The sequence below is a fragment of the Urocitellus parryii genome, chromosome X (assembly GCF_045843805.1).
Source record: "Urocitellus parryii isolate mUroPar1 chromosome X, mUroPar1.hap1, whole genome shotgun sequence".
In the NCBI taxonomy this organism is placed as follows: Eukaryota; Metazoa; Chordata; class Mammalia; order Rodentia; family Sciuridae; genus Urocitellus; species Urocitellus parryii.
The window spans coordinates 90,266,944-90,282,683 of NC_135547.1; the positions used below are offsets into that span (position 1 = coordinate 90,266,944).

The 15,740-nt window shown below is 40.6% G+C and overlaps 1 protein-coding gene across 1 annotated transcript; it reads left to right on the forward strand.

Annotated features, from left to right (window-relative positions):
- Window positions 1-1,351: 1,351 nt before the first annotated feature.
- Glod5 (glyoxalase domain containing 5) lies at window positions 1,352-12,158 on the forward strand. Its single transcript, XM_026406749.1, has 4 exons — window positions 1,352-1,425; window positions 4,205-4,342; window positions 10,389-10,544; window positions 12,033-12,158. Exons 1-4 carry the CDS (start codon window positions 1,363-1,365, stop codon window positions 12,156-12,158), a joined length of 483 nt encoding a protein of 160 aa, XP_026262534.1. The 5' UTR covers window positions 1,352-1,362.
- Window positions 12,159-15,740: the final 3,582 nt, after the last annotated feature.

The window sequence follows — 15,740 nt, forward strand, 5'->3', positions numbered from 1 at the left end:
ACAGTTAACCTGTAAGAGCCAAGAATGCTCAGCTCAGGGTGAAGAGAATGGCAATGGGCCAGGTGAATGTTCTCTGACTCTCAACAGTGAAGGGGGAAGGTGGGGTGAGGGCTGAGTATGGATGGTGGATGGGGAAGACCCCAGATTTCGTGCCCCAGTAGAATTCAGAAACATCACACTCTGGGGCACAAAACTCTGGCTTTTTGTTTGTTTGTTTGTTTGTTTGTTTTTGCAGTGCTAGGATGGAACTCAAGGTCTCCAGCATGCCAGGCAAGTACTCTACCACTGAGCTACATCCCCAACCCCAGAACTCTGAATAACTTAGAAATCTTCACTTAGAAGCTGGATTTGGCAGCTTGTGCCTGTCATACCAACTGCTTGGGAGGTTGACTTGAACCCAGAAGTTCAGGGCCAGTCTAGTCAACATAGAATAAAACCTGTCTAAAACAAAACAAAACAAAAACAAGAGAAAAGAAATCTTTTTAAAAAATATTTTTTTAGTTGTAGTTGGACACAATACCTTTGTTTTATTTATTTATTTTTATGTGGTGCTGAGGATCAAACCCAGTGCCTCACATGTGCTAGGCGAGTGCTCTACCACTGAGCCACAACCCCAGCCCCTAGAAAAGAAATCTTGATTCAGACACAGAACCAATATAGAGTGGCCATACCCTAACTCAGACAGCTCATAACTCCACATGCTGGACACTGGCTCACATACAGATCAGAAGTATAGCCCTCTGGAGACAGCAACCCTAAATAGACAAGAGGCCTCCCAGCTGGGAATACTGGCCCCCTCAACCCTCAAATCTTTTTTTTTGTAACAGAGATTAAACCCAGGGGTGCTTAACCACTGAGCCACATCCACAGCCTTTTTAAATTTTCATTTTGAGAGAAGTTCTCGCTAAGTTGCTGAGGATCTCACTAAGTTGCTGAGGCGGGCCTTTGAACTTGAGATCCTCCTGTCTCAGCCTCCTGAGTCTCTGGGATGACAGGTGTACACCCCCATGCCTGGCTCCCTCATCACTTTTGGATAAGTGGTTTTTCTGTGTTATTGAGAAGGAACCCCTTACACATACACCTGGGTTTTACTTTCAAGGCTTTGAAGTTTCTTGGTTTGTTTTTCCAGTGTTGGGGATGGAACCCAGGGCCTCATGAAGCCCATGTTCTACCACTGAGCTACATCCTCAACCTCTCAAGACCCTAAGTTTTATGTCAGAGTCTTTGTACATGCACCACCTACTTCTGTCCCAACCAACAGTCAGTCTTCATTCTGCGCCCTCCCATTCTTGCCCATTGATCTCTGGGCACTAAGCCAGCGGGTTGTCTTGGAGGTGCTAGGGCAGGAACACCTACCCTGCCATGCTGCGCTGTCTGCTCTCCAGGCTGCCAGTCAGGATGTCCAGCAGGACTTCAGAAAATCAGGTGAATATGGTGGGCCCTGGAGTCCTAGGGAGTGGCTGTCGACACCCAGGCAGGCTGGGGCTCTCCCAGCCTGGGGCTGCTAATCTGCTTCTCTTCTTCTCTGTGGGCTCCCCTGTTGTGCCGTCCTCCATTTCCCTATGCTTCTCTCTTGCTTCTTTTTTCAAAGACAAGCAGAGGGCAGCAGAGGACCATGGAAAGGCCCTGCTCAAACCCACAGAGGATTCAAGTGACATGTCTGCAAGACAAACAGGCAGAGGTCTGGCTGCTCTGCCTGGGTGGTTCAGGGGGAGCCAGGTTAGTGTCAAGGACAGGTAGAGAGACCCAAAGGTGACTCATGGAGTGTGTCCCTGAATCTGTCCTGATAGAGCCCTATCAGAAAGGGCCAGGGAACAAAGCAATGACCTTGAGGTTTGCTAGAAGATTCTGAGACCTCTGATAGCCTAAAGGGGACATTGAAAAAGACTTCAAGACTTCAAGGAAGAGAAAAATCCTTTCCTGTGGAGAAGGCTAAAGGAAGGGGGATACTGTATTCTAGGTACTTTGACTATATCTATTTATAGAGCTGTTGTGAGAAGTAAAACGGGTTCTAGATTTCTTTCTTCATTTTCAGTACTGGGAATTTAATCCAGAACCTCACACACGTATACAAGTGCTTTGTCACTGAGCCACATCCCCATTCCCAAAATTTTTTAAGTACTATAGATAGAACTCAGAGTCTCACACATATTAACACATATTACAGAAGTGCTCTACCACAGAGCTATATCTCTGCCCCTCTGTATAGTTTTTCTTTTCTTTTCTTTCTTTCTTTTTTTTTTTTTTTTTTTTTTTGTATTTGCAATTGAACCCAGGGATACTGGTACTGAGCTACATTCCCAGTCCTTTTTATTTTGAGAGAGGGCCTTGCTAAATTGCTGAGGTTAGCCTCAAATTGGCCATCCTCCTGCCTCATCCTCTTGAGTTGGCTGGATTTAGAAGTGTGTGCTACCAGTCCTGGTCCATATTCTTTTTTAAAAATATATATTTTTAATATATTTTAGTTGTAAATGGAGAAAATACCTTTATTTATTTATCTTTATGTGGTGCTGAGGATTGAACCCAGAGTCTCACCCATGCTAGGTGAGTGATCTACCACTGAGCCACAGCCCCAGATCCCCATATTCTTTTTTTAATACTTTTTTTAGTTGCTGATAGGCCTTTATTTCATTTATTTACTTATATGTGATGCTGAGAATCGAACCCAGTGCCTCACACATTCTAGGCAAGTGCTCTATCACTGAGCCACAACCCCAGCCCCTCATATTCTTTTTGATAAGTGCTTAAAACAGGGGTCAGCACACAGTAAACCTTATATAATCACTCTGTCTTGATCTTCTGTTTTTTCATTTATTCCTTTGTTTTGGTTATGTTTTTGGTTCTGAGGAGAGAACACAGGGTCTGACACATGCTAGGCAAACTTTCTACTGAGCTATACCCTCAGTCCTCATCATCTTTTTATAAAACTGAGCTCTAGGCCTGGGGCTGTAGCTCAGAGTCAGAGCACTTGCCTAGCAGGTGTGAGGCACTGGGTTCAATCCTCAGCACTGCATTAAAATAAATTAATATACAAAAATATTATGTCCATGTACAACTAAAAAATTTTCAAAAAAAGTTTGGTTCTTTGAAAAGATTAATGAGATATTAGCAATTTTTGTTTTCTCTCCAAAAATTAAGAGAAACATGAATTATCCATATCAGGAAAGTATATGGGGCACTCTTACAGATTCTACAGACACTGAAGGGTTAATAAGACTTTTTGAACATATAACTTTATTTTCAATGGAATCCAAATGTCAGTCATTTACTTCTTGTGCTGCTTCTGTGTTCATTTGGATCCTCTGTATTTATGAAGAGAGCAGAACTCAGCAACTTTGCTAATGCCTCCTCCACTTATGAAATAGAACTACACAGGATGTTTTAGCTGGGGCTCAGTGAAATCAATTGTTTCGAATGTACTGGTTTGAATGGAATTAAACACGGTGGGATGGAAAACAATAAAATAGTGTCAAGTAGAATTTAATGGAACAGAATCGAATCCAATAGAACAGAATGGAAAGGAAGACAATGAAATGGAATAGAATAGAATAGAATAGAATAGAATAGAATAGAATAGAATAGAATAGAATAGAATATATCAGTCAAACTTTGTATCAAGAACTGGAAATAGGGCTGGGGTGGTGGCTCAGTAGTAGAGTGTTTGCCTAGCATGTGTGAGGCACTGAGTTCAATTCTCAACACCACATATAAGTAAACAGATAAATAAATAAAGGTTTAGCAATGACTAAAAAACTACTTAAAAAAAGAACTGGAGGGCTAGGGTTCTAGGGTTGTAGCTCAGTGGTAGAGCACTCACCTAGCATTTGCCAGGCCCTGGGTTCGTACTCAGCACCACATAAAAATAAATAAAATAAAGGTATTGTGTCCACCTACAACTAATATATATATATATATATATATATATATATATATATATAATATATATATATATATATATATATATATATATATATATATATATTTAAAAACTATTTTTAAAAAGTAAAGAGTGAAGAATGGGCATGACAGACACATAGAATCTTATGAATCCATGCATGTATCCATTAGACTCTACTGACATTTTCCTTTGGGATTCTCCCTTTGAAATGGGGGTGGAAGTAATGCAGGGGGTGGGGGGGAGGCAGAAAACATGAGAGTCGTCAGTGGCAATGTGGTTTCACCTGACATTTTTTTTACCTTTTAGTCAAGGAGGGACAGCTCTCAGACCCCTTCCCGGTGTCTTATCCATAGACTTGACCACATCGTGATGACAGTGAAGAGCATCAAAGATACCACTATGTTCTATTCGAAGATCCTGGGCATGGAGGTCATCACTTTCAAGGTAACCATTTCCCCACACGCCAAATTGCAGGTGGATTAAACTTTAATGATAACACCTTAACATACAACTTAAGGGCTGGGGGTATAGCTCAGAGGTAGAGTGCTTGCCTAGCATGTGCAAGGCCCTGAGTTCCATCCCCAGCACCTCAAAAAGGTGGGTAAAATTTAGCTTAACTCCAAAAACAAAATCACAGGAAATTTGAAGCAAAGATAAAAAGACCAATGAATAGGGGGATTTCCAGAAAATGGAGAAAAAAGAGGGGAGGAAATTATCATGGAAATAATGCAAGAGTTATGTACAACTATAATGCACTGATTTTTAAAAAGTGGGAAAAATAATGTTCTGGCCTTGGCACATGCTTGTAATCCCAGCTGCTGGGGAGGCTGAGGCAGGAGAATTGCAAGTTCAAAGCCAGCCTCAGCAATTTAAGGAGGCTCTAAACAACTTAGCAAGACTCTGCCTCAAAATAAATAAATAAATAAATAAGGGCTGGGGTTGTGGCTCAGTGGTAGAGCACTCGCCTTGCACATGTGAGACCCTTGGTTCAATCCTCAGCACCACACTAAAAATAAATAAATAAATATACTAAAAAAATTAAAGCCTGGGGATATGGATCAGTGGTTAAGTACCTCTGTTACCAAAAAAAAAAAAAGTAAAAATAAAAGAAAGAAAGGAAGAGAAAAGAATAAAAAAGAAAAAAAGGAAAGAAGGAGAGGAAAAAAAAGAACACAAGAGAACACTGCAGTCTTTATATACAAAGAGTTAAGTAAGTATCCAGCACATCAATACTTAGATACATTTGATAGAATTGTAGAACATCAATTTGTAAAATGAGATCCTAAGAGCTTTCTAACTCATCTAAAAAGAAAAAGAAACATTCAAATATCTAATTTCCTGAGTCCTACTGGAGACCAGAAGATAATAAAGGAAGGTCACCTTCAGGATTCTGGAAAAGGGACTGGAATTGTAGCTCATTAGAGGAGCACTTGCCTAGCACATGGGAGGTACTGGATTGGATCCTCAGCACCACATAAAACTAAATAAATAAAATAAAGGTACTGTGTCCATCTACAGCTTTAAACAATTGTGAGGCTATTTGCTCCTATTAAATGTTTTTTTCCTTAAAGATTCTGGGGACATATTTTCAATCCTAGAATTCTATGTCCAGCAAAACTGTTAACCAAAGATAAGTGTAGAATAAAGCATTCTTAAATGTTTCAAAAAAATCTGCCCATTAGGAAACTGGGGCTCAGTGGTAGAGCTCATGCCTAGCACTCACAGGATCCTGAGCTCCATCCTCAGCACTAAAAATCAAACAAAATGAGCAATTAAGTTGGGAATAAGGAAGACACAGAAATCAGGTTACCATGGTTCCCAAGAGGAAGATTCCAGAAAGAATCTTAGAAAACCATCAGTCCTGTTCTAAACAGAACCAAGAAAGATCCCAAGAAGGAGAAATCCAGGGGAAAATAGAGGTTTCTAGAGATGAATACTATCCTGAGAATTTGTAAAAACTTCAAAAGTGGTAAATGCAGGGGCTGGGGTTGTGGGTTAGTGGTAGAGCACTTGCCTTGCACATGTGAGGCACTGCTTTGATCCCCAGCACCACATAAAAATACTAAATAAACAAAAATAAAGGTATTGTGCCCATCTACAATTAAAAATTATTTTTAATAATCTTTTTTTTTAAATAAATATTTTTTAATATTTAGTTTTTAGGCAGACACAACATCTTTGTTTGTATGTGGTGCTGAGGCTTGAGCCACATCCCCAGCCCTAAAAATTATTTTTAAAAAGTGTGGTAGGACTAAGGTTGTGGCTCAGTGGTAGAGTGCTTGCCTGGCATGTGTGAGGTACTAGGTTCAATTTTCAGCACCACATATAAATAAATGAACAAAGTAAAGGCCCATTTAAAAAAATAAACGAATCTCTTTTTTAAAAAGTGGCAAATGCAGAGAAAGGAAAACATAAGTGTCCTGCCAAGATGTTCCTTCAGCAGATGAATGGATAAACTGAGGTATGTCCAGATAATGAAATATCATACAGTTATAAAGAGAAATGAAGCTGGGCAATGTGGTGCACTTCTATTATCCCAGTACCTCAAGAGGGTAAGGCAGGAGGATCACAAGTTCAAGGCCAGCCTCATCAATTGAGTGAGACCCTGTCTCAAAATAATAGATAGATAGATAGATAGATAGATAGATAGATAGATTGATTTTAAAAAAGGGCTTGCAATGTAGCTCAGTGGTAGAGGGCTCACCTAACATGTGTAAGGACTTGGGTTCAATCTTAAACACCACAAAAATTACATCTATATCTATATATCATGCTGGGCTGGGGATATAGCTCAGTGGTATGGTGCTCACCTAGCAAACTGAAGACTCTGGGTCTGTTTGCTGGTACCACACAGAAACAAAATCATGCTGAATAAATAAATGAAGGGGCTGGGGTTGTGGCTCAGTGGTAGAGTGCTCGCCTCAAATGTAAGAGACCCTGGGTTCCATCCTCAGCACCACATAAAAATAAATAAACAAAATAAAGATATTATGTCCATATATAACTAAAAAAAATTTTTTTTAAAATGAACAGAAGAAGGTCTCACCTCATGGAACCATTTATAATACCCACACAAAATAATAATACACTTTTATTTTGTGACATTGGGAATTGAACCTAAGGCCTTACATATGCCAGGCAAGGCATTTGATCACTGAGCCACATCCCCAGCCCAACAATAATGTACTTTTTTTCAGGAAGAGGTACTGGGGATTGAACTCAGGCACACTTGACCACTGAGTCACACCCCAGCCCTATTTTGTATTTTAATTAGAGACAGGGTCTCACTGAGTTGCTCAGCACCTCACTGCTGCTGAGGCTGGCTTTGAACTCACAATCCTCTTGCCTCAGACTCCTGAGCCGCTGGGATTACAGGTGTGCACCACTGTGCCCAGCCAGTAATGCACTTTTTACAATAACTTATGAAAATCAAAGGATGCATACTAAATACATTTATAATGGTTGCCTAAAGTAGGGACAGGAATAGAGAATAGAGAAAAAATGCATTAAGGAAATGACATGGGCTTTGCAAGGACCAGTGATGACAATAGTATATATAATGCCTCAACTCCCTATACTCAAGACACATTGGAGTGAAATTTCAGAACATCTAGGGCCAATAAAAATTCTACAAGCTGCAGGAGTGGAAGGTGACAAAAAAATGAAAAACGGAATAACATCAGACTTCTTATCAGCAACACCAGATTCAGGGAAGAAAATGAAGCAATATATTTAAAAGGCTGTGGGGAAAAAAACCCTCAACTTAGAATTGCATACTGGAACAAATTATCATTCAATGGTAAAAGTGAAATAAATTCATTTTCTGATAGAATGTATGTGGTATCAAACATGATGATAAAAAAGGAAGAGAAATGGCAGACGCTGAGAGGTACAAGAGAGGATGGAGACATGAAAAAGACTACAGGGTGATGTGGGTTATCTATCAAAAAACAAACATATTTCTTAGCACTACAAAAAATAATACCAAAAATATTCAACTGGGTTATTTAAAAATTATAAAGGAGGGCTGGGGTTGTGGCTCCATGGTAGAGCACTTGCCTAGCATGTGTGAGGCACTGAGTTCCATCCTCAGTGCCACATGACAATAAATAAATAAAATAAAGACATTGTGTCCATCCACAATTAAATTTAAAAAAAAAAATTATAAAGAACCAAAAGAAGAATTAAACATGATGATAGAATTCTGTTGGGAGGGATAGTAATGTGTATGAGCTAAATTCTCATTTATCATAGCAGAGAGATGATAAAAACTATCTAAAGTCACTAAATCGAGAAATAGTAGTGCTCCCAGCAGCTTGGAAGGCTGAAGCAGGAGGATCACAAGTTTAAAGCCAGTCTCTGCATATTAGGCAAGGCCCTAAGCAACTTACTTAGCAAGATCCTGTCTCAAAATACAAAAATAAAAAGTAAAATAAAGCAAAAGGTCTGGGGCTACATCTCAGTGGTTAAGTGCTTCTAAGTATGATCCCTGGTACCAAAAAAAATAAAAAAATAAAAATAAAAAATAAAAAGCAGTTCATCAGGGATTGTGTTTGGAGGTGTATGGGAGAAAACTCAACTAATTTAGAGTTACATTAGAAAGTTTTCTTTTTCTTTCATTGAACAAGCAGTCAGGAGTAGGCAGTCAGAACTCAGGCAGTGGTTGGGAAGGAGGAAATGAATGGGCACAAAAGTGCCAGCTCAATAGGGCGGAAAGGTTCTCAGAAGCCCCACCCACAACCATCTCATGGCCCAGTACAGCTAACATGGCCTCCCTTACATGATGACCCCTTCAGCAAAGAATGCTGGGAAATGTAGGGGAGTTTTTTTTGTTTGTTTTTTGTTTTTGGTTTTTTGGTTTTTTTTTTTTTTTTTTTAGTTTTAAAGCCCAGTACACAGTGACTCCATCAGAATTTGGATTTTGTTTGTAAGGAAAAAAAAAAAAAGGATAACTTGGGAGGTTGGATCTCTGAGAAGGATCACTTGAGCCCAGGAATTCAGGGCCAGACTGGACAACAGAATGAGATCCTGACTCTTCCTTAAAAAAAGAAAACTCTGCCTTTAATCCTAGCTACTCGGAAGGCTGAGGAGGAGGATGATTGCAAGTTTGAGTCCAGCCTGGGAAACTGAATGAGATCCTGTCTCAGAAAGAAGAAGGGCTGGTGCCAAGTGTGGTGGCTCACTTTTCTAATCCCAGAGAATCAGAGGCTAAGGCAGGAGGATCACAAGTTTGAGGCCAGCCTCAGCAATTTAGGGAGACCCTCAGTAACTTCATGAGACCCTATCTCAAAATAAAAAAAAAATAGAAAGGGTTGGGGGTGTAGGTCAGTGGTACAACTCTTTCATAGCATATGCCAGGTTCTGGGTTCAATACCCAATACAGAAAAAAAGGTGGGAATGTATACTGAGTAGGCAAACTGCTATTTCTGCCATGGGTAGTGTTAGCACAAAGAGTCCGGACCGGACACAAGCTTCATGGATCATTTCAGCCTTTTATTCAGGAAAGGGACTACACCTATGGGAATGGACTCACTTTCCTGGTGGAAAATGAGCCATTAACAAAGGAGGGGACTGGGCTTATACAGGTTGTGGGTAATTTAGTGAGCATGTCCATTTGGGCACTCAGAAATTTGAGTTTTGGCATTGGGAGTCGGTGGCCAGCACCTGGAAAGGAGTTATCTTGGAAGAGATTAGTGTTTTCTTTTTATTTCCCTTTTTAATATTTTTTTAGTTATACATGGACACGGTATCTTTATTTTGTTTGTTTACTTATATGTGGTGCTGAGGATCCAACTCAGTGCCTCACATGTGCGAGGCAAGCACTCTGCCACTGAGCCACAACCCCAGCTGGAGATTAGTGGTTTTCTAGAGATTATCATTCTAGGTTTGATGAAACACTTTCTCCTCGCCTGTGGCCAGCATCTGAAAAGGATTTAACTTGAAAGAGATGAAAGTTATCCATGTATGGTTTTCTTTTTCATTCCCTTTTCCCAGGTTTCACTATTTGGGGGTTTTTCGGGTGGTATAAACATATTGTTTAGAGACAGGGAAATAATTTCAGGAAGAAACAAACACATAAAATGTGCACACATATTAGAAGCAGTTGCCTCTAGGGGTAAGACTGGGGTGGTGTAAGGGGATGTTGTTTAGTTAGCCCTGTTTTACTTTAAAAAAAAATTCCTTGGGGTGGGGGTCAGACTTTCAGATTTTAGCTCCCACTCATCTCTTTCTTTCATTCTTTTTTCCTTTTCTTTCTTGGTGCTGGGGATTGAAACCCCCACATGCTAGGCAAGGGCTCTATAACGGAACTATACCCCCAGTCCTTTATTTTTATATTTTATTTTGAGGCAGAGCCTCACTAAGTTTCTGAATCTGGCCTCAAACCTGTGATCCTCCTGCCTCAGCCTCCTGAGTGGCTGGGATTTCAGGTGTGCACCACCACACTGGGTTTGGAACTTTAGTTTTAGGTTGTTTTCTCTTCCTCAAATAGGGAGACAGAAAAGCATTGTGCTTTGGAGACCAAAAATTTAACCTCCATGAGGTGGGAAAGGAATTTGAACCCAAAGCTGCTCATCCTGTTCCAGGCTCCCTGGACTTATGTCTGATCACAGAGGTGCCTTTGGAGGAGATGATCCAGCATCTAAAGGTGAGTGGGACTTCATTCTTCTTGATAAAACCACTGCAGATGCCATAAAAATGGAAGCTTGACTCGGGGAGATCTTCAAACCTCTAACATGACCCGTTTCTACACAATCATCCACTCATTTTGATTGACATCATTGTTTCATGTAACCAGATGGATTTAAAAATGAAACTTCAGGGCTAGGGTTGTGGTTGAGTGGTAGAGCACTTGCCTAGCATGAGTGAGGCACTGAATTCGATCCTCAGCATCATATAAAAATAAACAAATAAATAAAGGTATTGTGTCCATCTACAACTAAAAATTTTTAAATGAAATTTCATATCACCATTTGTAAGTATATATATATATATATATATATATATATATATATATATATATATATATATATATCTGAGACTGGGGCTGTGGCTCTGTGGTGGAGCACTTGCCTAGCATGTGTGAGGCACTGGGTTTGATCCTCAGCACCACATAAAAATAAGTAAATAAATAAATAAATAAAGGTCTATCTACAACTAAAAAAAATTAAATGTATATCTGAGTTATTTTACGTAAACATGTTTACATAAAAAGAAAACGTTCTACCAACTACATGAAAAATCCATTATATGTAGTCATAAAGGGAAAGTAATTGTAAAAGCCAACAGCTATAGGGCTGGGAGTGTGGCTCAGTAGCATGACACTTTCCTAGCCCCGAGTTCCATCCCCAGCACTGAGAGAGAGAGGGAGAGGGAGAGAGAGAGAGAGAGACAGACAGACAGACAGACACTCTTGCCTAGACTGCCTAGGTATGAATTCTGGCTCTGTTACTTATTAGATCATACTAGATACTTTTTTTTTCCTTTTTGTACTTGGGATTGAACCCAGGGGTAGGTACTATACCACTGAACTATGCCTTTAGTCCTTTTTATTTTATTTTACTTTTATTTTTATTTTGGGGGATTACCAGGGATTGAACTCAGGGGCAGTCGACTACTGAGCCATGTATCCACCCCTATTTTGTATTTTATTTACAGACAGGGTCTCATTGAGTTGCTTAGTGCTTCACTTTTGATGAGGCTGGTTTTGAACTCTTGATTCTCCTGCCTCAGCCTTCTGAGCCACTGGGATTACAGGTGTGCATAACCATATCCAGCTAGTTTATTCTTATTTGGAGACAGGGTCTTGCTAAGTTGCCCAGGCTGGCCTTAAACTTTTGATCCTCCTGCCTCAGCCTCTGGAGTTGCTCGTATTACAGAATTGTGCCACCATGCCTGGCCATACTAGGTACCATTATTGTCCCCATTTTACAGATGAGAAAACTGACATACAGGTCAATTAGTTGCTCTACCCAAGGCCATACAACTTAACAGGGTTAATGAATGAAGAATGGCAGAAAATGAGGTGAGAAAATACAGAGGTGTTCTATATGCTTCTAAGGTAGTATTAGGAATTGAATTTTAGTTTTTCACATTGACTATGACATATGAACTTTGTCTTCTCTTCCCACTTTAGGCTTGTGATGTCCCCATTGAGGAGGGGCCAGTCCCCAGAACAGGAGCAAAGGGGCCTATTATGTCTGTCTACTTCCGAGACCCAGACAGAAATCTAATTGAGGTGTCCAACTATGTCTCCTTGTGATTGATACTGGTCCTCGGCCATTTTGTTTCCCTCCGTGTTACCTTCTCCCTTCCTTCCCCAAAATCCTTGCCCAGGCCCAGAGACCTTCATGGACTGAGGACTTCAGCAGTTCACACATCCTGTTGAGGGCATGTGAGACAGGTGTGGGACCAAACGTACATGTCTGGATGATCTTCATTCAAGCTGTGCCAAAAAAAAAAAAAAAAATGGATAATCCCACCACAGTAGCTCATTGTTCTTTTTGTCTCACCACTTCACCTGGGGTTTGTCTAGGATATGAGTTTTCTAAACTCTTTAGAGGTCCATGACTGGTTAAGACATCTCTGAGGACCAAATGCAGGTCTTTTCCTTGGGATTCAAAACCTCTGACAGATTTCTACTTGTCTGTGATTCATCCTTCTTCCTCCTTATCTGACTTGCCTCATTCCTCTGACTTTTTTTTCCCTTCACCCTATGGGCCTCACTGAACCTCCGGATCTATATAATTCCTATGAGATCTTCCAGGACCAGCCCAGATGATGCACCTTCTCCTGGAGAGACTTCTCTGGTCTCACTCTCAGGGCATCTAGCACTTTCTCCCTTATTGAGACTTAGCTGCTGACTGAGTATATGGGATAAGGTCAAATTCCTTCTGTTTCTGTCCCCCCACCACTGCCACACCTTTTACTCATTTAGTCAACTAAAACACATATATTGAGCATCTATTGTGTGGTGGGTCCTGTCCTAGGCATTAGAGAGATGGTGTTGAACAAAAAGGATAAGTATATCTATGCTTGTGGTGCTGCCATTCAAGTGGGAGAGATAGAAAATCAGTAAAATTAAAAAGGTATTGGTGGGCTGGGGCTGTAGATCTTTGGTAGAGTGCTTGCTTAGCATATGTAGGGCATAGGATGGGATTCTCAGCACCACATATAAATAAATAAATAATCAATAAAATAAAGGTCCACTGACATCTAAAAAAATATTTTTAAAAAAGGGTGTTTGGAAGAGAGGACTAGAGAAAGGATGGTTAATGAGTATAGAGGTGCAGTTATATAAGAGGAACAACTTCTAAGTTTTTAAAAAATATTTTGTTATTTTAGTTGTAGTTGGAACAATGCCTTTATTTTATTTATTTATTTTTATGTGGTGCTGAGGATCAAACCCAGCATCCCACACATGTTTGGCAAGCACTCTACCACTGAGCCACAATCTCAGCCCCAACTTCTAAGTTTCCATAGCACAGTACGTTTGGCAACAATTAATTGAATTTTTTCAATGTTCTCAACATATAGAAATAATCTACGTCTGGGATAATAGACATGCCAATTGCCTTGATCTGATCATTACACATTGTGTACATGTCTTGAAATGTCATACTGTATCTCATCAATATGTATAATTATTCTGTTGATTTCTAAGAAATATTAATTAATTAAAAAGAAAGAGAAAAATAACTAAGATATTAGATATGCTAGAGACCAATAAATACTTTGGAGAAAAAGAAAACATGGAGGTTAGCAGTATAGTTCAGTGGTAGAGTGAATGCTGAGCACATACAAGGCCCTGGATTTCTTCTTCTTTTTTTTTTTTTAATATTTATTTTTTAGTTCTCAGCGGACACAACATCTTTGTTGGTATGTGGTGCTGAGGATCGAACCCAGGCCGCACGCATGCCAGGCGAGCGCGCTACCGCTTGAGCCACATCCCCAGCCCCTGGATCTCTTCTTTAGCACTAAAAGAAAACACCGAAAAGAGGGGATGCTGATAAACATTGCTGGAGCAGTTTACAATGTTTAATGGGATTGTCCAGGAAAGCCTGACTGAAGAGACATTTGAATACAGACCTGAAGACTTGAGGGATAAACCACATAGCTACCCAGAGGAAGAATGCACCAAGCTGAATAGGCAGTACAAAGGCCCTGAGGCAGGAATGGATGTGGTGTGCACGTGAGGAACAGCTAGAGAGGGGCACAGTAGGAGGAGTGAGAGAGAAAGTTTGGGTAGGGCCTCGTGGACCAAGGTGAAGACTTTGGCTTTTATTCTGAGTGAGTGGAGCCATGGGAGGGTCCTGAGCAGAGGAAAGTTATCTGATCCAGGTTTAACAGGCTCCTGCAGGCTACTAGAGGGAAACTAGACTGTCAGGGAAGGGCAGAAGCAGGGGTGCCAAGAAGGAGGAGGCCACCGCAGTGGTCCTTGTGAGCCATGAAGGTGGTGGCAGAGTAGGTGGGAAAAAAGGTGATTAGACTCTGGCAGTAATTTGAAAATAGGGACTGAATGAGTTCATCAAGCAAAAATGTCAGCTAAAGAAGCCTGAGCACCTTTAGAGGTTTGAAACAAGATGAGGTTCAGGCAAGGAGGAAGGGGAAGTGTACAGATGGATTCCTAAATGAATATATGATGGATGAAAGAACATGTGTGAGAGTCTCTTGAAGTAAAGAGGCCCTTAATCTTGTGAACTCTGGTCTCTAAATACTCTCCAGCTGGATCCTATGAGTGAACTCCCAGGGACCCCCCCCCCACCAAAATGCTATAAAGAATGGAAATGTGAGAATAGAAGCTTTGGCACATAAAGGGCTTTGCCAAAAACTGTAGTAAGTTTCCTGTCCAATTTTAAAAGACAGCTTGCCTTGGATCCAAAAATTATAAGCCTGGAGATAAATGATTTACAGAAGGAAGAGAAGGAAAGAGGGAGAGAGGGAGGAAAGGGAGAATGAATGGGCAAATGGGTGGATGGATGAATGCATGGGTGGAAAAGGAGATGGATAGATGGGTAGAGATGGGTACTGTTAGATTTCTATTGCTGTGACAAATACCTGAGATAAATCAGGTATTAAAAGGAGGAAAGATTTATTGTGGATCACAGTTTCAGAGGTTTCAGTCCATGGTCATTTATCCTGGTTGCTTTGGGCCTATGGCAGCATAGCACATCCTGGCAAGAGCATGTGGTGGAGGAAAACTGTTCACTTCATGACTGCTGGGAAGCAAAAGACAGAGAGGAAGGGGCCAGGGTCCCAACATCTCCTTCAAGGGTAGGCCCCCAGTGACTACTAGGCCCCACCTCATAAAGGTTCCACAACCTTCAAATGGACCCAGCTGTTAAAAGCTTGGTTGCTTTTAGGCCAGGTGTGGTGGCACACACCTGTAATTCCAGCATCTTGGGAGGCTGAGGCAGGATCATCAGTTCAAAGCCAGCCTCGGCAACTCAGTGAAGCCCTAAGCAACTCAGAGGGACTTGTCTCAAAATAAAATGTAAAAAGGGGCTGGGGAGGGGCTGTGGCTGTGGCTCAGTGGTAGAGCACTCGCCTAGCATGTGCGAGGTGCTGGGTTCAAACCTCAGCACCACATAAAAATAAATACATAAAATAAAGATATTGTGTCCAACTACAATAAAAAAATATTTTAAAAAGGGCTGGGGATGTGTCTCAGTGGTTAAGTGTCCCTGGGTTCAATCTCTGGTACTGAAAAAAAAAAAAGCTTGGTTGCTTTTAACTTTGGGGGATACTCTAGACACAAATTATAAAAAATGGATTAAATGAAGTGTGGTATATTAAGTCAATGAATTATTACTTAGCAATAAAATAGAATGAGCTTAAGAGGCCA

Bases quoted from the DNA above. Each gene is read 5' to 3' on its own strand.
- Glod5 (XM_026406749.1), top strand. From the start codon at position 1,363: ATGCTGCGCTGTCTGCTCTCCAGGCTGCCAGTCAGGATGTCCAGCAGG. The intron at 1,426-4,204 runs GTGAATATGGTG...TTTACCTTTTAG, and splicing joins GCAGGACTTCAGAAAATCAG to TCAAGGAGGGACAGCTCTCA. The intron at 10,545-12,032 runs GTGAGTGGGACT...TTCCCACTTTAG, and splicing joins AGATGATCCAGCATCTAAAG to GCTTGTGATGTCCCCATTGA.